This window comes from Battus philenor, unplaced genomic scaffold (genome assembly GCF_028537555.1).
Source record: "Battus philenor isolate CCGP_79_NKW_IND1 unplaced genomic scaffold, ilBatPhil1.0.hap1 SCAF_13, whole genome shotgun sequence".
Classification (NCBI taxonomy): Eukaryota; Metazoa; Arthropoda; class Insecta; order Lepidoptera; family Papilionidae; genus Battus; species Battus philenor.
Window position 1 is genome coordinate 4264712 of NW_027181675.1, and position 24017 is coordinate 4288728.

The window sequence follows — 24017 nt, forward strand, 5'->3', positions numbered from 1 at the left end:
GTACATATATACTGTGATCAAAAATTAAAATTAAATTGTCATTTATAAGTCCCTGTCATTAAGAAGTCAGGTATTTTTTTCTTATGTTGGTAGGACTGTCTATAACATTTGCCCAGCGTCTGTTTGGTCGATTGGTGCCAAAATCGCACATTTTTTTAGAAAAAAACCCGTCAACAAATCGACTCATATCGTTCCACAATCACCGTATTCACCTGATTTGACTCAATGCGACTTTTGGTTATTTAACAAACACAAAAAGCCAATTCGGGGATGCCGCTTTGATACGATTAAAGAAATAAAAACCAAATCGAAGGTCTTGAAGGTTGTACCGGAAAAAGGCTATTCCGACTGTTTCAAGGACTGGAAAAAGCGTTGGCAAGAGTGCCTTTTATTGAAAGGGGTTTATTTTAAAGGAGATGAAATTGATTTCGAATAATAAACAGAGAATTTACATTTTATAAACAAATTCACCTTACTTTTTGATCACGGTATTATATTTTTTTAGTAAACAAACTATTGATTGATTTAATACAACCAGACACAATATCTACATAAATCTTGAACTATCTCCTACATATTCATACATTTGTAATATTTTATACAATACATATCTTATTTTATACGTATACCGTATGTGTGTAATAAATAAATTAAAATAAGAAAACACCTGTCACTAGCCTCGTAAATGGATGAAAAATAGCGCTCTTAAACCGAATATCGATGACGTTTAGGTATTTTGCTGCAAAAATAATCCACGTTAAACCTAAGTATGATAAAAATAAAAGATAAATAAAATCCACTGAAAAAAATTAAATAATTAAAAGATAAAAATAAAATTTCTTTCCATTCTGTAGTATGTATTTTAAAGCTGCATTCTTAACATGTAATAAAAATCTTGCAATCAACCTCATTAAAGTTAAATGCCGAATGAAATTCAACAAGAAATGGAGTCATTTGCACATTTTACGCATTAAAAATATAATATATTCTGTTACGTATTTTATCAATGTTAGTACGTGCAATATAAAAAAACTGACCAGGAAATCTGCAATATTCAATCTCCTCTCAACACCCGGCGTTCGATATTAAGCTTCTCAATTGAATAATTCGCGAAATCTCTGCACCGTCATGTAACCACGTACACAATACATTGTAGACTAATTTCAAGGACCTGTTCACGGAGAACGCATCTTAATGCTTGTAAAACATCAAACTGTATTTTAAAAGTCATAGTAAACTTTTTCATTGACTCAGAGATTTTACACAGAGATAGTAGATATTTATACAGAGTCGGACATAGTTATGTGACAAGAATACATGTTCCCACTTCATAATCCTTAGTATATGTTAATAATTGTAAACAGTACTTGTGATTCTATACAAATATATAGTAGATATTTATAGAGACTCTGACATACTTAGCAGGTATTTATAGATTAGATAAAGAAATACGTAATGAAAAGGTACGTACGTATTTTTATTTCCAAAAGAACATTAAAATACCAGACATCAGCTAATTACTATCTTACTCGATTCAAGGACAGTTATTTCTCTTTATTTAATATTCCAATATTAGCGAGACAATTTATTTAGATACAAATTTAGTGTAGGCAAATATAAATATCACAGGCCATTTCATTCTGAATTAACAACAAAACATGTACATTTACCCGTAAATCTAAAATGTTCTATTTATTCTATAAATTGTGTAATGTCTTTTATCTTGTAAATTCTTTTCTTTGTATACGGGGTGATTATTTAAGGTGTAGAAGTTTTGAAGAGGTGAATGCTTATCTCATTTAGCAGCAAAAATCTTTAAAGTTTTACACTTATCTCCAATCACGCTGTGTAAAGTGATCTCTCTGAAACTATAACAAACCAAAGTTGACTTTTAAAATTCACATTCGTAACTTCCTTCGCAATTATCACTGTGAAAGATTAACATTATGTTTTTTTTTTGTTACAAAGTAAAAACCCAGAGTAAATCCTAGAGTAAAAAAGACAGCATCCCAGAGTATAAAAGATAGTATCGCAGAGTATAAGAGATAGCGTCCCAGAGTATTAAAGACAACATCCTAGAGTATAAAAGATAGCATCCCAGGGTATAAAAGATAGCATCCTAGAGTATTAAAGACAGCATCCCAGAGTATAAAAGATAGCATCCCAGAGTATAAAAGATAGCATCTTAGAGTATTAAAGACAGCATCCCAGAGTATAAAAGATAGCATCCCAGAGTATAAAAGATAGCATCCCAGGGTATAAAAGATAGCATCCTAGAGTAAAAAAGACAGCATCCCAGAGTATAAAATACAGTATAGCAGAGTATAAAAGATAGCATCCCAGAATATTAAAGATAGCATCCCAGAGTATAAATTATAGCATCTCTAAATCTATTTATAGCATCTAACTTCAGGTCTTTTTCAGAAACCTCGGCTCGGTTCTGTTATTTTCTCAACGTATTAGTAGATTAAGTTATTTTATTAGCAACCTCACTTATATCACCTTTATAACTAGAAATCATTATCAGGTCCGCCGATGGACGCCGATAGCTGTTATCGAAATAAGAAATATGAAAATAATTAACTCTAAATAAAGAATATATTAACTGTTGTTTTTAAAAAAGCAAATACTTGGTTAAATGTTGTTGTTGCTATAATTAATATTACAAAAAAACAGCTCTAACGATATAACGTTGGTTTAAAATAGCATTTACCGCAAGAGACCGCTATTCGAAATGTTGTTGCTGTTCAATTATTTAATAATACTTAATGTCATCGTCGTCACAAATGAGCTATTAATTCGTACGTAATTAAACTCGCGTTATCTTTGCGTGCGCAGCTAATTAACAGCGGAGAAGAAAAAACCGGTCGGCGTAAGTATTTATGTTAAGTTTTGTGCGTTGCGTTTCTATAATATTTTTATGTACGACACCATTACCGTTATTTTGTTTTTATTATTATCGAGTTCTGCGAATTTGAAAATTTAATTTAATAAATAAGTTATATATCGTAGTCATTTCATACATAGGACATCATAGGTCATAGGCATCAACTATTACATTTCTAATAAGACCGGTTGAAAGCGGTCATCTATTTTTCTAGATAACTGGTCCGTGGTCTGTACTCCAGAGCCTTAAGGTTCCAGAGGCCACCTGGTCTGCGAGTTATATGACCTGCCCACTGCTGCATTCCGCTGGGCTATTTTGGTTACTTTCTTTCGTCTTCGAACTACTGACTCCTAATTGTATTTCGTAGATAAATTGCGAACATTTATTATTCGTAATAGATTTAGCATTTATAAAATAAATGCTGTTTGTGACATTAAAATAATTTAGCCTAAATCTCATTACAGTAATTAAGATCGTGAGCTCTCTCAAGACCTTTATCTATGTTCTTCACTTTATTTATATCATTAGATTATAAAGTATATTATAGTGCTACCGAAACTTCTGTACCGCGCCTTAGCTTTGCGCATAGTGGGACGAAGGGAGAGAATTGGTCGCTTCGTTCCGACAGTCCGCTGTCCGCGCTCATGCTCTTTTTTCCTGGATCTCCACATCGTCGCAGCTTTCTTAGGCGCGGTACAGCGGTATCGGTAGTACTTTACCTCTTACGTCAATTCAGAGGATGCTTGGTGCATAGGCCACTTTTTGGACAGCCTTGTAAATAAGCACCAATATTTCATAGCGTACGTTTAAAATAAAAGTATGTTACATTTTTACGCATCAAAATGTTACATGCATCAAATATTTACGAATAAAAATGTATTATATTTTTGTGTAAACATAGTCAAAACATTACTAGTGTAAAGTTTACAATAACAAAAAAACTCTAATTCATACCAAATCATAACGATTTTCATTTCATAGTACTCGTATAATTTTTTTACGACTGTTTACCGTACAATTTAAAAGCTATGTAGAAAAGTCTTTAGACTTCATTATAAATATTATATCTGATAGAGTTTCGTGATGTAATAACAATCACGGTAATGATAAAATGAATATGCTTACGATAGCTCCTAGATTCAAAGCGCCCTTCATTCGATACCGACACATACGGATTTTCATTTTTCATAAAGGCTGTGATCGCAATGGCGTCTGAAAGAAGAAAAAGAGAGATTGTAGGAGACTTGATAATTCCAAAGGTACTTCACTGACTAGAAAATAATCACGTCTTCGATCGAAATTTTTCTAGGAGTACGAATAAAAAATACGATTCCTTTATTATTATAACATTTTTTTTATTTTGATTAAGATCTAGTGTCTCGTAGTGAGACAATAAACCGTTCTCAAATACGTACAAATAATACTATTGTACAAATTATACCATGTTCACCACGAATTCAATCGTGCAAAACGTAACTGGAAAGCAATAGCGCAATTAATAAGTAATACAGTTGAAATAGCGTACTTCTGAGTCATCTCTTTATTTCTTACCGTGTCCGTCTTGAAACGCTTCGACGTAATCGATGACAAGCTGTCTAAAAACACAAACTACCCTATTTTCTAAATTCGTCAGGGCAGTTCCAAAAGGAAATCAGTTATTGATATGGCTTAACTAGTTTAGATGATCACCAATGTGGTCTTTTACTGTCTACTTTCCTTTCAGTAGTTTGTCAAAATTATCCGGTTGTCTAAAGATCATACAGCCAAAGAAACTTAGAAATTAGGAATGTAGACGAGGAAAGAAAGGATACGTGTAAAAGAAGATCAGAACATGAATAATGTAAGATTTTGAGAAGGATGAAAATTAAAGAGAGAAATAATTTATGAAGAAAGATAGAAGAAAAATCAATAAAAATAAAAAAAAAACATATTTATAATCGTTTTGTAACGAAACACAGCAGACGGAACCAAAATAAAAAAAATAAATAAATTGAAAATAAGTCAAGACTTATTGGTAGTGTAATGTGAAGAGCCTGGTCTAAATCTTGAGCTGGTCAAGGATGAAGTTGATAGTTTTATAGAATTTCTGGTGCCCGCCTTAGCGTGGTAAATGCGTTTAGTAGCCGTGATCACCTACTCCATATCGAAGAGAAACCTACACGGATACACTATTACAAAGTGTAAAGTTAGTTTGTGTGTGGCCAGTTTGAGTGTAGCTAGTTGTAAATGGCCGCTCTGATAGAACTCAACGAGCCCATATCTCTCGCAACGGATTTGCGAATGCAGTTGACCATCGGTGTTACAAAGTGCCGCTTTCTCTCTACCCTTCGCGACTAAGCGTTGTACCGCGATTGTGGTGGTGGAATAATGAAAGATAATGGTACTCGTCGTAGAGAACTAAGAAGGCCACGTACTTGTAAAGACTCCCTCTCTTGTCCCCCTTAGACTCTAGCGGATGGATTCTGTCCGGGGATTCTCTCCTTACATATGAAAACGATAACGATATAACGATAAATATCACGAGGTTATCAGTGGGTGCAATCCTACATAACCTGTCGTGTCGAACAAAGTCGAAAAAGCGAAGTCGTTCTCTGTTCTTATCCATAATGATACAACGCCCAGAAGATCCTTTTCAGAACTAAATATCCATAACATCCGAAACGGTGGGAACATAAAATAAAAACAAACCTCTGTGTAATGTGTAAGAGTCTTTGCTATCTTTTTGCTGGTGCTAATTCTCATTTTCTAGTTCCATTTGACGTTCTGTTCATGACGGATCATTTTCTTTTTTCTTTCATATGTCGTGAAAATAAATACCGCCGCCTATCTATTAAATATTTCTTTACTCGTAGATTAAGAGTCATAGAGGTTATGGTCTCTCGTCTAAGACAACAATTGGAACATTACACGGATAATATAACTAAGTCATGGATTTATAAGAACTTACGTCGGTGTACGGCGAATGCGATAATAACGAAGAAAGTTTCCGTTGCGACGTCGAAGACTTGAGGTGAACACTCAGGCCTGACAACCAAGTATTTGTTATCTATACCACGAATAGTTTAGACAACTGCATAGTAAATTAAAATGTATATTCATACATCATTTATAAACATATTAATTATTTAATTACATATAAATATAATAAACAATGATTATATTTTATTGCTAACCTTTAAACGTATCAGCCTTGAATATTTATGGAATTAAATTAACATATTCATATGAAATGAATGCAATATAAATAACTGAAAATCGTTTAAAAATTACGATAATTCGAACATTTAGTATATATAATATCCACTCATCTGACATGTTTATCAATAAAAGTAAGATATCGTCTCTAATGACGCATATTTTGTTAATTACATTAGGCCGTATTTCGAAAATGACATTCAATATTAGGTGACCTTGTGGTTATTCATGAGAACAGATAAGGAAATATGTATATAATAGCAGCTTGATTAGACATTAATTGTATCCGCATACAATTTTATAATAATATTAAATTTTATTTTACAATCTCTTAATAAGAAGCAATTTTGTATATATATATATATATATATATATATATATATATATATATATATACAGGAATGTTTCTTGTATTTGAAAATTCAACTATCAAAATAATTAGCTTCCCGTTATAAATAAATTTAATTACTTAATAATTTAACCTTTGATTGATATTATAACGTATGTACGAAATAGTGTGCAAGCCACGAGACTAAAATTTCCCATAGATATAAATAAAAATAATTTTCTACTTTCTGCTGGTTGTGTGAAAACACTAGCTTAATGTTGGGGATTCTCTTCACCGGTCATATGTCACCATCATCATCATTTCAGCGACAGAACGTATAATGCTGGATATAGATATACGTTATAACATGAGACCGATTGGGAGCGAAGCGCTGCGCTTGCTGGTCCGTGATCTGCACTTCAGAACCTTTGGACGCAGTAAATTAATTCGTAGATCTCCGGAAACGCTGCGGTGAGATGCCGATCGGCCAGCAGATCAAGCACTGCAGTGAAACTGGATAGGCCACACGCTCCGAAGAGACTCTGATAACATACCGAGGCAAGCTCTAGAATGGAAACCACAGGAAAAGCGAAAAGGTGGCCGCCCAATGCAAACATGGCGGCGGATTATCACTGCAGAAATAAGGGCAGTTGAAATGACGTGGAGCGAAGTAAAGCGCGAGGCTCAAGACCGTTTGGGATGGCGACGTACTATGGATGCCTTCTGTCCCATCTTGGCGACATAGGAATAAATGACTTCCTAAGCACTCAGTGAGTGATAACCTGAAGAAGCTGTCGATAAGCAATATTTATTACAAAAATTGAAGCTTCCTTAATAATGTTGAACAACGTTAGATACCAAATTATATCAGAAATGGATATTATATACAAAAATCTATAAGTTTAGTAAAAGAAATAAAATAGTAAGACGAAGACCAGTTGAAAAACAAACGTTTATAACAGTTAAGAAGTCTATAGATGTTTTTCTGACAAAACAAGAGTAAAGAACACTAAGCTCGTAATTTTCCCCATTGAACTGTAACGCTTCAACGACTTCATAAAGTTTTATAAGTTGAGTATTACACCATAAAAAAAAACGAAAACAACAAGAAGACTTAACTATACAAGAATTTCACATAACTAATTAAGATGGTTTAAATAAGAAATTAAAAGTCTTTTGTTGCAATGATTTTGCGTTAGCTATTTTATGAAAAAATATTAAATCTTTAATTTAGTAAATTTTAATTATGAAATAGTAATAATGTCTTTAATTCACATTATACCTACAATAGACCATGAACAAAGGAAAAAAACATCTAAGCGATGTGCTTAAATATGATAATAAAAGAAAGCCAACACCGAACAGCCTAAGCAAAACCACAGAATAACAACATAAGAAAAAAGGCTTTACTAAAAAACAGATCCACATATTAAAAAATAACTGATCACACTAAGACTATATAAATGTAAATACACTAACAGGACTCATAAATATTTGTCGTTCGTTTTCGTTTAAGCTCATAGACGCCCACTGCTAGGCAAATTACTTCCCCAAAGATACCTATGGAGTGATATACCATAATCGCCACGCATGACAGGAGGGTTGGCGATCTAAATGTGGTATTATGGTACACAGAATTTGCAGCTGGCCGTCCTCTGGAATCTTGTTTCTGGCCGTTGCAATCCTATATAATGAATACACATAGTGAGAATTATGTAAGAGTGTATCTCGGGAATTGAACTAGCAACCTATGATCGCTGGGCTACCGCTGCTTATAAACATTTGGGCTAGGATTATAATATATTATTATAGACAACTTCATGATAATCATTTCGAACATATGTAATAAAAAAATTAAAGATTCAAAACTTCCATTCGTAGACCACACAACGTCAACAGCTTGCGGAAATATTTAAACGAGGACGCTATCAGAGTCGTGATCCAATAACAACAATTGAGACTCCGCGAACGGGTCTGTGTATTTGCGTCATGTAGATTGAATTCGTCCCAGAGCATATCCTAGATGTCTCTAAGTTTTATTAATTACAAATCTTTGTTACTATAATTATATCCAAGTTTACATACCAATTTTCACCGGCTTACATTATACACTATCATATTTTTATTAGGTAAAACAGATTTGTTTATATGTTGAATAAGACATTCATCTGTTAAAAAAAGTATTGCCGTATCTTATGAACAGTGCATTGACATAAAAGGTTTTGTTATACAACATCCTGTGTTTGATAGAAAAAGAATCGTAATTGTTAGACCGTCTTAAACTTTCTAAAAATCTTTATTAAACTATTGTATATGTTATATATAATAAGTCGAGCGAGTACAGGATAGATAAAGGATTGCGTACACAATGTTTTGGATAATAACTGAAGGATAGGGTGAAAGGTTTTCGAGTGGCTGTTCCAGGCCGGTAGACGCGGCGTGACTAGGTGTACTGACAATATAGGTAAGGTTGAGGGAAGTTGCGGGATGCGGCCAGTCAAAGTCCAATCATCACAACGATCTTTGGGGGAAGCATGTGCCTTGTAGTGGATATCAATCGGTTGAAAAGAAGAACAAGTATCTTTCTAAATACAGTTATTGGGTTAAACAAATCAGTATTATGGAGATAGAAAGACCTATAAACCTCAAATGATTTAAACTGGATAAAAAAGATATATTAATTCTGTTTTAGTACAAATAAATGTTTTATTTATTTAATGGAATCAGGCGTTACCTTGCGGAAATCGATCCTAAGTAAGAAAAGGACCAATATTTAGCCACTTCCGCACTTGCAGTGGTAGTCGTGCAACAAAGTACACCGCCCGCCAGCCCGCTGATAAATGCGCATGCGGCAAACAATGCGAATTACACAACTGCCACCGTCACATAACTCAACACGTGTTTCACCCCTCCACGGGATATCTTCAGGAGTTATGTTACATCGATTATTGGCTAAATATTGGTCTTTTCCTTACTTAGAAAGTTTTATTTGAATGGAATTACTAATAATTATATCTACTGCAACAGAAATGCTATGCCTAAAACAAAGCCAAAATTTATTTATTGACTTTTATAAATGTTAAAAAGAGTACGAGATAATTAAAGTTTGCAATAACCATTCAAACTTACCTGAACATGAACTAAAAATAGATCATGCAAGTAAATTACTATTTAAAATAAAATTTGTTATACAGTCTAAGGTTTCTGAAGTAGAGACCACGGAAATCGCAGCGTAAGACGTCGAAGATGACGATGCGTCGACAGTTTATGTTATTCTATTGGAAATCTTTATGGAAGTCTGTTCACCAGTTAAAGTGATGATGACAGCTTTCAATTATATGCAAATTACTTTCATTTTATCTCTATACAAATAAGCTGAAATTGAATAATCTTATTATGAAATTGAGATTATTTATTACATGAGAAATATTATTCTGTATATATCTAATAAATATACGAAATTCTGTAACTATCTAATAAATAAACATAGTCTTAAAGCCTATCCGTCTTGTGAATAGGTATAACGATTATTTCAACGTTAGTGGTTCGAAATAGAAATTCAACTAGGACGAAATATCAGACATGAATTTCGTACGAGATTGTTAGAACAAACATAACGGAATGCATCCATTCCCGAATTTCAACATTTTGTATCATTAGATCCAACGACGTATTTGTAAAATAAAAACTTATTGTTTATACATCGCATTCGTTGCTCTTTCAAACCCGGCCTAATAAAGCCCCGAGCATCCTATTTACTATTTCTATTACAATAGAAGGATGTGAGTACTTATAGCGATTGTTAAAATTTGCTCCCTAAATTGACAGTATAATGACGGCACTAAACAAGTACCTGCTTCCGAGTTATTTAACTAATTGGAACGCCGTGATCGTACTTCTAATAAATTAATTAATATTTCTGTGCGTTACTGTATTGGCGATACATTAAATAAATGCGTCTAGCAATACTGCTACTTCTAGCTGTGATCCGATATGGAATTAAATACATACAAAAAGTACCTTAGCGAAAACCTTCAGTAAATGGAGAAACACTACAAGAAGATGAAGAAGAAATATATATAAGCGAGTTATATACGGTAAATTTTCAGACGATTTACTTTGGTCACGTTATGAAAAGACATAAATTCTGATCGTATTAATCATACATAGGAAAGTTGAAGGAAAGAAAACCTAGTAGGAACAAGGTTTTGACAAAATATTTATGTTTTTTCGTAGAGACCAGAATAAGAAGAAGAAAGAATGTGAAGACTTACAAAGATAAACCTATTTACTTTTTCACTTTAAACAATGAAAAATATACTTAATTAATAGAATTGCTATAATATTCAAGAAAACTAATAAGTCGACGATCGTTTGCGAATCCTAGTTGCGAAAATTAGTAAAGGAAGATACTTTTCCGAACTGATACATAGTGAATGTCATTATATGCGCCAAAGTGTTGTAGAAAACTGTACTCCAATTATTATTTAATTCGTATAAATATGTTATGATATGGAGATTTTAACTTTACGAAAACTCCGCCGATCCCCCTTTTTAAGATTTTTATTAGTTGCCAGATTACAGTACAGTAAATAGACGGTAAAAGAGAGAGGATGGAAATACATCGATACGTTGAAAATACATTTCGGGGTAAGATTGTTGCGAATATTTTTTAAATTAGGTTCTCTTTTGTGGACATCAGTGTACGGTTTTACAACACGGAGTGTATCTATTTTCTCTCTGCTTCTTAATTGCTTTAGTAGTGTTTTATTGGTATATAATTAATCATAAAAAAGTAGTTTGTTGTGAACTTTTCTCAGATCGTGGTGCATTTAGAACCCTCGTAGCTTTAATTTGAAAGAAAGCATTATTAGGAAGCTTAATTTTATTTTTTGTTTATCATAAATTTGGTTCTTCTAAGATTATTTTATAATGTATACAACTGATTATTGCAAACAATTCTAAGGGAGGATAGATATCCTGAACGAAGAATTGATATCCTAAACTAATTACCCCCAGGACTCAACTCAAGATCATATCTCACTAATAAACCCTGCAATCATGTATTTTAACAAATTATGGAAAGATTTCTTGTCTTAGAGGCAGTGAATTTTGAGGACGCTCCAGTTAACAGTTCTACTGAAAGCTTACACGGGTTCAGTCCTAGATCTTATTTGTGCGCGAAACATCTAGGCGAAAGAGAACTAGCATAACATAGGTAATTATTTGACCGCTACCTTATGACCACGACATCGCTATCAAGAGCAATATACTAAAAAAATAAATAACTCATAAATTGTAGTCGAATAAGAAACATGACAAATAAGGTTCGAAATCAGTCTTATTATTAGAAAGGTTATAAACATTTAAAAAAATACTCGTAAAGCTACATATGTAGACGCTTAGTTGTTAATTTAGTTTGTTAATTTACTTAATTTTAATTTCGTAATATAGTATAGCGTTTCTGTCGTGCCTTTTTTAAAGTTAAGCCACATATCGCATATCTAGTACCAGCATGTAGTTAGTACTAGAAATGTTTTTGAAAAGTTATATCGAAAAGGCTGATATTGATTGCATCACGAAGTCCAGATTTGTCGCTTTGTGATTTTTCTATAGAGACATATCAAGAACAATTTCATGCAACTCTCTGAAAATATTTTGAATTAAAGTAAAATATTCGAGAAGAAATGGCGAGTTCCAACAGCCACGCTCAAACGTGTTTTTGAGAACCATCAGTGTCGACAGAAATAATGTTTCTGAAGATCTACAGGAAAGTGACGAAATAATTTTCGATAAGTAATTGAATCGTTTCCTTTGTTTGACAAAAAAAGTATTATTTTTAAAAGTACAATATTATTTTTCAATAGCGAACTTTATATTTTCGTTAAATAATTTACGCAATCTTTAATGAAAAACAGAGTTATTTGACATTTTATTTATTCCTTAATCAGCCATAGCCCATTTCCGGTGAAAATTACCGCTTATACGTATATATTACGAACTGTAAAGCGCGACTTCCGACGTGTATAGAAAAGTTTCGATTGTTTTTGTGTTTTTTTTTTTGCCGAAAAAAATATAGTCTTTGTTGTAACGGAGAGCAGTACGATTTCAACGTAGAGATTTTTCCATTAGTTCCGTAGTTTCGGATATTACAACAAACGAACCAACTTTGCCTTTCAATTAATTTATGAAAAGGTGCATCATTATACCAGACTACCGCACTTCGTGTACAGACTTGCTATGTCTATTTGTTGAGCCACAAAATGATGAAGTGATTAGTATTTGCACATTGCATTGTGATGCCTAAAATTTGAATCGTTTATGTTTGCCATGTTTGTATATCACGTATCTTAGTCTTTTATTGGTGACTGTGTAGTCTTACAATACACTTCATCATACTACTACACTTGTAAAAGTTCTATTCTAATGACAATGAATATTGGAAATAAATAGCTATATTATTGTTTTAAGGACATTATTAATGTATTTACAAAAACTGCCCAAGTTTCTTGCAGGCTTTTTACAGATCATGGCGCTTATAGCGGAGCTGAATTTAATACTTATTCTTCTTCTACTTTCAGCTGATGGATGCCCACTGCAATGTGTTAGCCCCCTCAAAGATCGCCACAAAGACTAAAAATATTTATATGACTTAATATTATTTGATACTATTTTGTATCAAATTGGGCGCTTTTGGTATTGTTCTTTTGAGTCACCCAAGTGGTCAGTATAAATCATTCTAAATGTATAATAAAATGAATAAATAAAAAATAAGTTTCACGATACAAGGTCATTTCTCTACGGTTACTATCGTTACGTTGTAATACTTTAGTATCTCTTTACGGCGACATACCGATTGTAATTATCAAGAAAGCCGCGATGGAAAAATCTGTTAACTTGAACAGGCAGATTGCGGAAGGCGTTTATCCTAAACCTCGTACGTAACTTAGGGAGGCTTCTTCGGGAATCTTAGCTTGTGACGTTACACGCAAAATTGCTGAGCTCTTCTTAGATCGCTTAGGCAGGCTCTACATGTAATGCTAGGTCATTATAATGACTTTAGTTTTAGAGCTTCAGAAAGAGTCAACACATTGTCACTGGATATATAGTTAGCATTCCAACTCGGGTGTTCAAGAGTGCTGAACCTCGGTTTAGTCTTGTACTTTTACCTGGCTAAGTAAAAAAATTGACATAAATATATCACTAATAAATCCAGGAGAGAGTTTCATTCTCTCAATTAGAAGGAGGACTGTTTCCCAATAATCAAAAGTCCTATGAAGTCCCAAATGTTGGAACATCACTAGAGCTTCCTAAGAGAGTCGAATTTTTAAGTGAGTCCTTTTACTAGAGTAGAGTAAAATTTTAATAAATCAAAGATGTATGTATGTATAATTATTCAATCAAGTTCGCTGCATTTAACAAGACTAGCGAATTTCAAGGAACGATTACCGATATGTTTATACTATCTGCGAACAGAATTAATTATGTAAATAACTGGTTTCGGATGAACAGTCGAAAATTGGCAACGTGGCAATTATGCCGCAAATCGATCCCATTCATCAAAGTCGCCAGAAAAGTTTCGCGCGGTAAAAAGTAGAAACCGGCGCGTATTTCAGATGACTTGAGCAACCCAACGCCGTCTAATAACAGCAGCCGGACGAAGGGTTGAGGCCGATACGGGTTTTAATGAAATATTTGATTTATGCCCACCATGAATATCAGGTAGCTTATTATAAGGATGTATCATTAAACATTACGTATATAATTAAAGGCCGAGCTAGCCCGGAGCTACCCCAATTTATAAGGCACAGGCCGCATTATAATTTTAATAAAATTGCCCGCCGACCGATAAAATAATACGAGTGTGTTGTTGAAAAAAAATAATAACGAAATTATAACACATCTGATTGATGTATTATTTGGTAATTTATCGTCCGTAATTACATCGTGTAATAATGGCCGATAATGCGATGCGGCGACGGCGTACGGGAACGATTTATTAGTATTTATTAAAGTATGAATTATTGTATAATTACTGGGATGGTGCTTCCAAACTAAACAGAGCGGTTGTTTTAGGGTTGAATTTATGACCGGTTCTCGGAGTCGATCTAATCGTGCCCAATCGCCGCCTCGTGGACGAGCGAGCGTTCGTTTGCCGTTCCAAATTTAAACTTTATGCGCATACGCATTCGCATGGCTGTGTTTTGCCTGATCTATTGATATTCTCAACTATACCATTACATAAACGTAAAATATCATTACAAGTCGTAATTTTTAAAATTTATACGTGTAACCTGAGGCACATCATATGTATGAATAATTAAAAAAAAAGATATTAATATATTGACTGTTATCAATACGTTTATAAAATGTTTCATATGTTATTAAAAAGAGTGATATACGCCATATAAATACCAGAGGCAAAAAATAATTGTGTATACCCAAGACTACTTCATCGATTTTTTTTTACCATTTTCTTTCTGTTACCCAAATGGCATTTGTGGATTCCACGGATTCGTTGCAGTGGGATGCAGAGGTCATGTAGCCTAAGACCCCTTTTAAGGTTGCAATGTTCGAAGGCTCTCGAGGGAGCGTCGAATCGGACCGCTACGTACCACTATTTATTAAGTCATATAAAATTGATCATATAGAAAATTCATCAATTTAGTAAACCTTTCTAGGGGCATTGTTTACCTGCCTTGCAATGCCTTTAACCTGAATAACAATAAAATAAAATAACCCGGACTTTGTGTGCTAAGCTTAAGTACTAATAACTTCATAAAAGATATCACTCATTGAGAGTGATATATTCCTCTTCAAACTACTTAACTATTTATTAAATAAACAATTTTATATGTTTTTAATAAATACAGTGATGTTGAGTTTCTTTTGCTCGTTCTTCTAAAGTCTATTGTGTTTATATCCGAACATTTGATAAACGCATCTTGTCGTTAAAAGGGAATGTAATCCAATATATGTTGAATAAAAAATTATGGGATTTAAAATTCAAAATTTATAAAATTGTTTTTAAATTGAGCTGAGATCAAATCTAAAAAACCCTCAAAATTTCTCTTCCTAGAGCATCTTTTCTATAGGAACACACTCTTCGCTAAGTATTTGGTGACAGAAACAGGTACATAAATTTATATGTTATTTTGAAAGAAAATGTGTTACAGTAATGGCAGCATTGTTTTATGGAGCAAATAGTACATATTTAATTAATTACATTAGTATTAAACTTACATCATCATTATATAGGATAATAGAGACTGTCTACATGGCATGGGCCGTCGTCAAAGATCGTCTACTATGACTTGTCTTGCGCTGCACGATCTAGACGACTTTTCCTGACTTTGACGATACAGTTGATCCAACTAGAGGGAGACCTACCGTCCACAAACACGCTTTACTAATCATACTACAATAGTTCTTGTCAACACGGATTAAATTATCAACAGTAATCTTTAAAGTTTAACTTCATTGTGCCTAATAAAATTTAACTGCATAACAAAGTGGTTCAACTGCAGTGCGATGTTAGTGGTTAACTTAAACCATTGTGGAGTAAATAAATAAGTAAATTAGCTTGGCAAGGACCTAGCTTATTGTTCGAAGTGTAAACTGCGACCGTCTTGGCTAGACATAATCTTGTTTCATCCATCCGGCAATTTTTACTCAATGATCCATTTGTTTTAATGTTTGTTTGCGATAAAAACATTAATAATACAAGCCTATTCTTAATAATTCTGGCTTAAAGTTACATATTAAAGTTTGGATAATACATAAATGACATTTTTCATTTAAACATGTTTTTAGTAAGAGTTGAATTACAATGTTTCTTATTCGAATAAGGTTTTTAAATAACATCGTTCACCGCGTTGTGTTCACGTCTACTTTATAACTACGATAGTAATAGATTTGTCATAGTATCTACATCTTTTTATCTACGTACATAAAAATGAATTTTCGTCTGTATATCATTAATAGAATCGTAAACTATGCATTTGATCAAGCGACGATCTTAAGCAAAGTTGTAGTCCACGAGTTTTTAAGCTGGTATGTTCAATTTTCGACAGATAGCGCCATTGTCATTCTAATGAATTACATATATTGCTGTGACAGTTCAAGCTGATTTGAATTGAAACAAAAAAGCGAACGAATGTTGACGTTTCGCATTTTGGGTGACATAAGAATTTAATTTAATAAAAACTAAATAATCTAAACATTTTTTAGTAATATTCCACGCGGGCAAAGTCGCGGGACACAGCTAGTTAAAAAAAAAAAAACTTAAATTTTCCTACCTATATTAATCACGTATAGAAATTCATCCAAGCCCTCTTTAATCAGAGTCTTAAAAGCCAGTGAAAGAAATAAATGCGTCAACAGTTTTATATAAAATTTTAGTACTTAGGTGAAAGGTATACAAGATATATGATTGACTAATCATTGTTACCCGAGGAACACACACAGACTAAATGAAATCAGTTAAAATCACGCCAAATAGTAGGATAATCCAACGAGAAACAAACTGTGCAAACTCTAAAAGTAAGTAAACACATCCTTACCGCGTCGTTACTAATCAATGAGATAAGTTTTGCTTTTTCTCGTAATAACTCTACCAGTCAAATATAGTTTAAAACCATGTCATGTGTTATGGAGACCTAATTAGATATGATTTCGCGCCAAATTTTGTTCCAGAAAATTCTAGATATAATTCATACAGCTACTAAAACTTTTTGGTCCATTGAAAAAACGAAAATATATTTTTTTACGGCGAATTCAGTCCAAAATCGATTCTGTTAAGTAAAATCAATATTATCTTTACTCCCCAAAAATATATCAAATAAACGATTCTCGCTAACCCTTGTAACGATTAGTTATTTTTTTTAACAATCGTTCTTACACGCTATACTGCGCTATAATCTCATAACGATAAAGATCACTCTTAACAGCGTTTATACAAACACACATAATTCAAAGTTAATAGTTTTTATGGCTTGCTTTTATGCATACGTATTACATAGGGATCGCGCGTATGATTATAACATTTAACAGATGTGTTAAACGAAAACGTTACGCGTTATTTATATGTTATTTAATAAGCTCCTGCTAGTTTAACGGGCTAAAAATAACAAAACTATATCAGCTATTAGCTCGTCGGTTATTTTATAGCTTCGTATCTGCTATAACAAGGGACGTAAGAATACCTGCAATAAATAGAGATATTTGTTTTTAAATTGTCTTTAACTTTGAAATCGTATATCGCGTACTCAGTTTACTTTATCATAACAATCACATTGAATGTAAAATTTTCTTCAAAACTAAAATGTTCCTTCGTTTTTCGACAAATCAAACTCGTTATTAAGAAGATTTAAAAATATATTGACAGGCAGAGTTTATTTCAGAAATGCATAACTTATCTCGTTTCTTCATAAATAAGGATTTGTTCACATGCGGAAAAAATGTCAGACTAAATTTAACAAATATTACTTAGAATTTCTATAGACATAATTGGAGATTGATGATATTCAGTGTGCTGACCTGTATCACTAGGTCAAGTCAAACTTATTGCGTTAAGATAAGCCATAGGATGGGACAGACCCAAAGTTGCTGATGTTACTCCTGTATGGATAATAAAGATATGAAATGAAAGAACTAAACAACGTAGTGTACTTACCAGAGCCACTGGCAAATAGGAAGTCCCTGTGCAGGGAAGACGTCTTCAGGTAAGGGTAAAACAGCTTGCTGCCTGCTGCTGCCGTTCACGTTACTGCCAAAATAAAATCGATCTTAATGTCGTGTTCAATTATCTATTTTTTAATCAAAATTGAATGATGCTTTTAATTTCATTATTACCTTTTACTTATACCATAAAGTGATTACTCTGAAATATGTTATGCATTTTTTTTTCTATTAGGATACGATGCAACAATAACTGTACGAAGTCTACAGGGCCACCTAGTAAACAATAATTTATTTTGATATGTTTATTAGTTCGAATTTTGAAAACGTTTTTACTCACTCTATTATAATTACGTTATTTATTATTTCTCAAACCATTGATTTTTGGATAGGATGTACCATACATTAATTGAGAGAAAACAAAGTATACGTTAACCACTTTAAAGCTTTTATGGTTATAAATGTCCTAATCTTAGAAAGAAAAGCTATTGTCATGTCATGTTGTTGGCTCTCGACTTTTGGGTGTAATGTCCGGAGAAGGACCGGATTCAAAGGGATATATACCTTCACAATTTTAAATTAGTAACGATGTACTTAATTGAAAAAATGCAGCCTGCGATTAGCTACAATAGTAACCCACAGTTTACCCCCAGAGTATCATTATCTTTACTTATATAGAATTAAAGAACTTAACATTCCATGGATTTATCGTACGGGTGCGGGATCCATCGCACTGGAGGGAGAGGGACTCGGGTTCGGTGCTCAGGACTGATGACCTACGTTATGACTGAGGACCCTACCTTATGCATTAGTGTGCACCATGACCGACCAACTTACTCTCTATACCTCACCAACCCTTAAAGGACCGATACTGCTTCAAACCAGTTCAAGAAATTAGCTGATATTTAACTAGCTTAGTCATTCAACAGATTATATTTTTCCGTTGTTATCTCTCGCTCCAACCTTAAATATGATTTTATTTATAATTATTTAGTTGAGTGGATCGTAGTTCTTATTCACCTTATTTGCGTGGGCTATAGATACAAAAAATTACGTAAAAATATTCTGGTTATTCTGTGAACTATGTCGTAGTATTTGTTGTTATAAATCGTGTGGAAAACGGTTTAATGTTCTTTAAATTAGTAATAAGTCCGGTCTAAAAGACGTTACTGCCATGTCCTCAGAGATTATTTACTGTTAAACATAAGTGTAGTCTAAATATTAGGTTTTTTTTCATAACGAAAGTAATAACATAATATTTAAATTTTACCTGACAACTTTTTCTGTTTCAACATGAAAATAAATAAAAAAAAAACTTGAGCCACTAAACGAGTGGAAGTACCTTTGGAAAGCCTCTAGATCGCATCGCGACAGATTTAATACTAAACGGTCGCGTTTAGTAAGCATAAGCGAGCGTGTTAACAATATTAATTTAAATTGAATTCTACTTAAATTTTTTAAATAAATTATAATATTGCGAAAATAAATGTTTCATTAATAAAATTATACGTATAGACAAACAAAAGATAAATTTTGGACAACATTGGACTTATGCTTATACCAAATAAAAAGTAATTTTCATATGTAAAAGAAAAATGGTAAAAAAATTAGTTTTGTAAATATATACATGGTTATTAGATGTATCAAAAAAATTAAAGTATATATTTCCAACCACCTTGTATGATCACGCTGAAGTATGTGATATTTGCTTATTTTATCCGTATAAAAAATAAAAAAATCATCAAAATTAGCTCTTGTTTTATTATATAGCTTTAGCTGGGCTATATTGGCAAATTACGTATTAAGTTTTTGATATTTATGTTTGAAAATCGTTGTCGCTTGTGAGTGTGAGCGCACCGCTAAGTCCTTAGGCGCTCACGCGAGGCGGGCGGCGGTGGGGCGGCGTACAAGGAGCACGGGGCCTGCGCGATTTTTCACTCAAGACCACGTGTTAGTCACGTGCGTGGAACTTTTAGCACAAGTTTTTCTCGCGTTCCGAACGCGCGCAATGCTATCCCCTTTTTATTATCTGTTGCGCTGTCATTACACGGCATGCGTTTGTTTTTTGTTTGTGTCGTTTTTATAATTTTTTCCTTTATGGCATTTGTGTATGTTGATCTGTTATTTAAATACATTGAATAGCATTATTTTTATAAAATTACAGACACGCAAAATGTTAATCAATATGTCCTTTTCTGTTATCGGTTGTGCTGACATTATTTCTCTGTTTTATATCATTATTTTTAATTATATTTTAGTACTGCTGTCTGTCATTATTTTTTAATATGTGAAGTATGTGAGTATTGTCATGTTTTACATCTGTACATTTAATTAAAAGAAAAGCGTGCAAGAATTATTTCGAGATAAAAATAACAGGTTTAATACGAATGCAAATTATATAAATACGAATTAACCGTTAGAACATTAAGGTTATCGCTTTTTAAAAATCATTTGTACTGGAATGTGTTAAAAATTATAATTAATATAGCGTCGGTAGTAACAAATGGCTATTACCGTTTTAATGATGATTTGTATCCAATACTCGCGTTATAAAATTCAATTATTCCGTGATTGTAACAATTTTTTAGAAAATGGAACGTTATTTCGACTCTATAATGTTTCCAAGCGATTAATAAATTAATCGTATTTTAAATCGATTTTGAGATATGCATATGTTTTTGCCTCATAATCGGCATTAAAAATCGTGTTTTTAGAGTTCCCATGTTAAAATTTAAATTAACGTGTAGTAAACGATTGGATCGCTCTGCAAGTCTCCGAAATTTCTCGAACGTTCTAAAACATTTGTACTTTATGGATATTAAGAATTAAAATATGTCGATTAGTTCCATATTACGAGGAGATCATTAATATTGATGGGTATGGGCCGTGTCTAACGCCCGTAAGCGTTATCGATCAGTGTTGCCAGATCTGATCGCAGGCGATGTTACCAGCGTCACAGATGTGAAAACCCGTTCTCCCAACACAATGCATCACTAGATCGGACTGTTTCGCAATCAACATATCAACTATACCGTGTCTAGAAAATTCTTAATTGAACTAATGAGAAGTAATTACAATTTTTATTGCTGCCATAATGATTACGATGCCTTAAAATAATAAAAGCAATTAGACATTGATGGGCGTAGCGGATTGAATGTTGTCGTCCCACTCACACGTACAACCTGCTGAAGCTTAGAGCGGGATGGTAGAGGCTCTGATTAGACGTAATTGTTCGAACGGTTATAAAAGTTGATGTCAGACGGTGCTCTGTGTCGTAAAACGGCGCGATGTTTCCACTCCAAACGTCTCAATGTTAAAAAACGAACGGAAATGTACTGCTGCTTACACCAATTGGGCCGCATTAATATGGGATCAGAGCGAACTGTACTATGACATATCGTACGAAATCGTTTAACAACGCGACTCATACGTACGAATTGGTACAATTGATTTAACTAGTGATGCGCTAAATCTTGACGTAATGATTTAGAAGTTTGTAACACTTTATATAAATCAAATGACAGATGATACCAGAACACATTCGAGATTATATTCTTTATTAAATATTACAACGACTACATTTTAATTTCAAAGAGAATTTATATGTTTATTTTTGATTTCACATTTTTTTTTTACTTATTTTATTGTTTTGAAGCATAGACTTTAAAAATTTTAGGATATCAGATATCATTATTAAAAAAATATTTTTTATATTTTAGAATACATATTTCTTAATAGGCTTGTAAAAACAATTTTTTTATTTTCGTGTTTTGGTATTTCATGGTAAAATGAACTTATACTAAAATAATAAAACCAATAACAATAATTTTACGTTATAAATCGACACCAAAGAAAATTAAGATATTTCATAAGAATAAAGCTTTCTATGATAGAAATTAGATATCATATAAAAAAATATTTCACAATTTGCCTCACCCTATAGTTTAAATTTTTGACAAGAGACGAAGTTATTGTAAATATTTTAAAAAAATGTTTTTTAAATTAATGTTCATCATAATGTTTTATGGCATAAGAATGTTTTAAGTAAATTAATTTTTTCATTTATTTAGATGATAGCCGTCTATCGATCCTAAAAAAATCACTTTTATCTATAAGACTTTTCTTATAATTTTAGCGTACAAAAATGAAAATTATAAATGTACGTGCACTATTTTCTTTAATTTTTATTTAGGTTTTTTTCTAAAAAGAACTCAACTAAGACTAATTACCTATTTCCCAAATTATCGCATGATATTTATATAAAGCTTATAAGGTTCTCTAAGAAGTTATTTTTACAAGTAATTAATGCGACTAACAATATTTGTTTCCATGCTCTATTTTAATATACATTTATTATTAAAATTAACTAAAGTATATTATATTTTAAAAGTAAATGTTACTTCCAATGTGTTTATAACAAAGTTTTAGTCGAAGTCACTCGTAGCTTGGTTTCTCTTACAAACTTTTCTGTCGCCAATATAGAAAAAAATTCAAGATAATATAAAGGTTTTATAATATATCTATACACCCACGATTAATTAATTTTAATATTTGTAGTAATATTCCTATGATTATTCTTTTTTGATTTAGTTATTATTTATACAATGTCAAGCAAAAGTTTTAGTTTGTATATTTTACTAAATTAGATTTTGATCAGAATTTAGAATCGGGATATAGTAGCATAATTAAAATTAATTGACATTATTGATAATTTTAGTTCAGAAAAATGGTCGTTGTCGTAAATTATGCGAACATTTTCACGGTTTTCATGTTTGTTATTGTCGCACGTGGTTTTAATGAATCACATCGCCGGTCGCGAGGGAAATGTTTAAACAAATACGCGTGTGATACCTACGAAAAACCGAACACATGATGTGTTCGAACCAATCAGCTGTTCGTATCGCGTACGCTCCGCCCCGTAGACACCTTTTGCACTTTATCGCGACAAAAAATAAAAACTTTTTTTAAAACTACCGTATGAAACTATTAACGCTAATGCCAGTTGGTTAACTTTGATTTTCGAATGTATTTTAAAATAACACTGCGCGGAAATTTAAAAAAGTTTGTCACGTAATTTTTTTAATTAAAATCTAACTTTTCGAAACTTTTATTTTTATATTATTTGTTAAAACGTACTTAATTCACTTTTTTGTGTAAATTAAGGTCGTTCCGTTAATAAGTCATGGTTACTTTGAAAAATTAATAATGGAACGGATTATAAAAAAGTTAAAAATCCTGCCAACTTCATACATGTTCGGTGTCGAGCAAAACAATGAAATACTTACAACACACTACGGCAGTCGGTGGCGGTAAGATTGTTTTCGTAGCAATTCGCAGTTAATTAGCCGGCGTTCGCTGATTCATCACTTTGTAGCGTCTCAACGGTCACTCCGAACCGATAATTAGCACTGCAAATTACGTTTCCAATCTCTTACGCATTAAATCAAACAACAACACATGTGAATTCAGTCCAATTTCCGAACGCACTGGAAAGTTTCAAATTAGCTGTCAAAAGACGCGCGAAATATTTTTTTTTTCCAGGACCCGTCAAACGCACGAGCGAACGCAGATACGGCCGTCCACGTCAGAACGCTGACGTTCACTAGCCGCGACTCGGCGTAAGTCGAGGAGAAGAAGGCAGCGGTCTCGGCCAACCCGCCTTTCGTTCGTCTCTTTCTCGCGCCACTAGCCCGCCCGTACCATTTTTACGGTTTAACCGACTCAATTCAATTCAACTCAACTCAATTGTCGTGGCGCGAATGCCTTCGCACCGGACGCTAGAGTGAGACGTATAGCGGTCGCCTTATTTCAGGCGCTGCCAGTTTTTATTTATTAATTATTAATTGTTTATCGACTCACGTGAGAATATCTTGACCGGAATTTGGCACTGCAGGCTCATGCGGACGTGCGATGCGTTTCGGTCAAGAG

At 33.0% G+C, this 24017-nt stretch overlaps 1 protein-coding gene across 6 annotated transcripts in view; it reads right to left on the reverse strand.

Moving 5' to 3' along the window:
• pdm3 (pou domain motif 3) overlaps window positions 1–23664 on the reverse strand; it is a 217238-nt gene extending 193574 nt beyond the window's left edge. For 4 of the 6 annotated variants that reach the window (XM_068776927.1, XM_068776922.1, XM_068776923.1 and 1 more), the window contains exons 1-3: window positions 23375–23664; window positions 18085–18177; window positions 4013–4099 (exon numbers count right to left, since the gene is read on the reverse strand). In XM_068776927.1, coding sequence (XP_068633028.1) covers window positions 4013–4076 — 64 coding nt within the window. In that variant the 5' untranslated portion in view covers window positions 4077–4099; window positions 18085–18177; window positions 23375–23664. Of the gene's footprint in view, window positions 1–4012; window positions 4100–5834; window positions 5864–18084; window positions 18178–23374 lie in introns of those variants that run through there. The other 2 variants (XM_068776924.1, XM_068776921.1) reach the window with 2 other exon arrangements.
• Window positions 23665–24017: the final 353 nt, after the last annotated feature.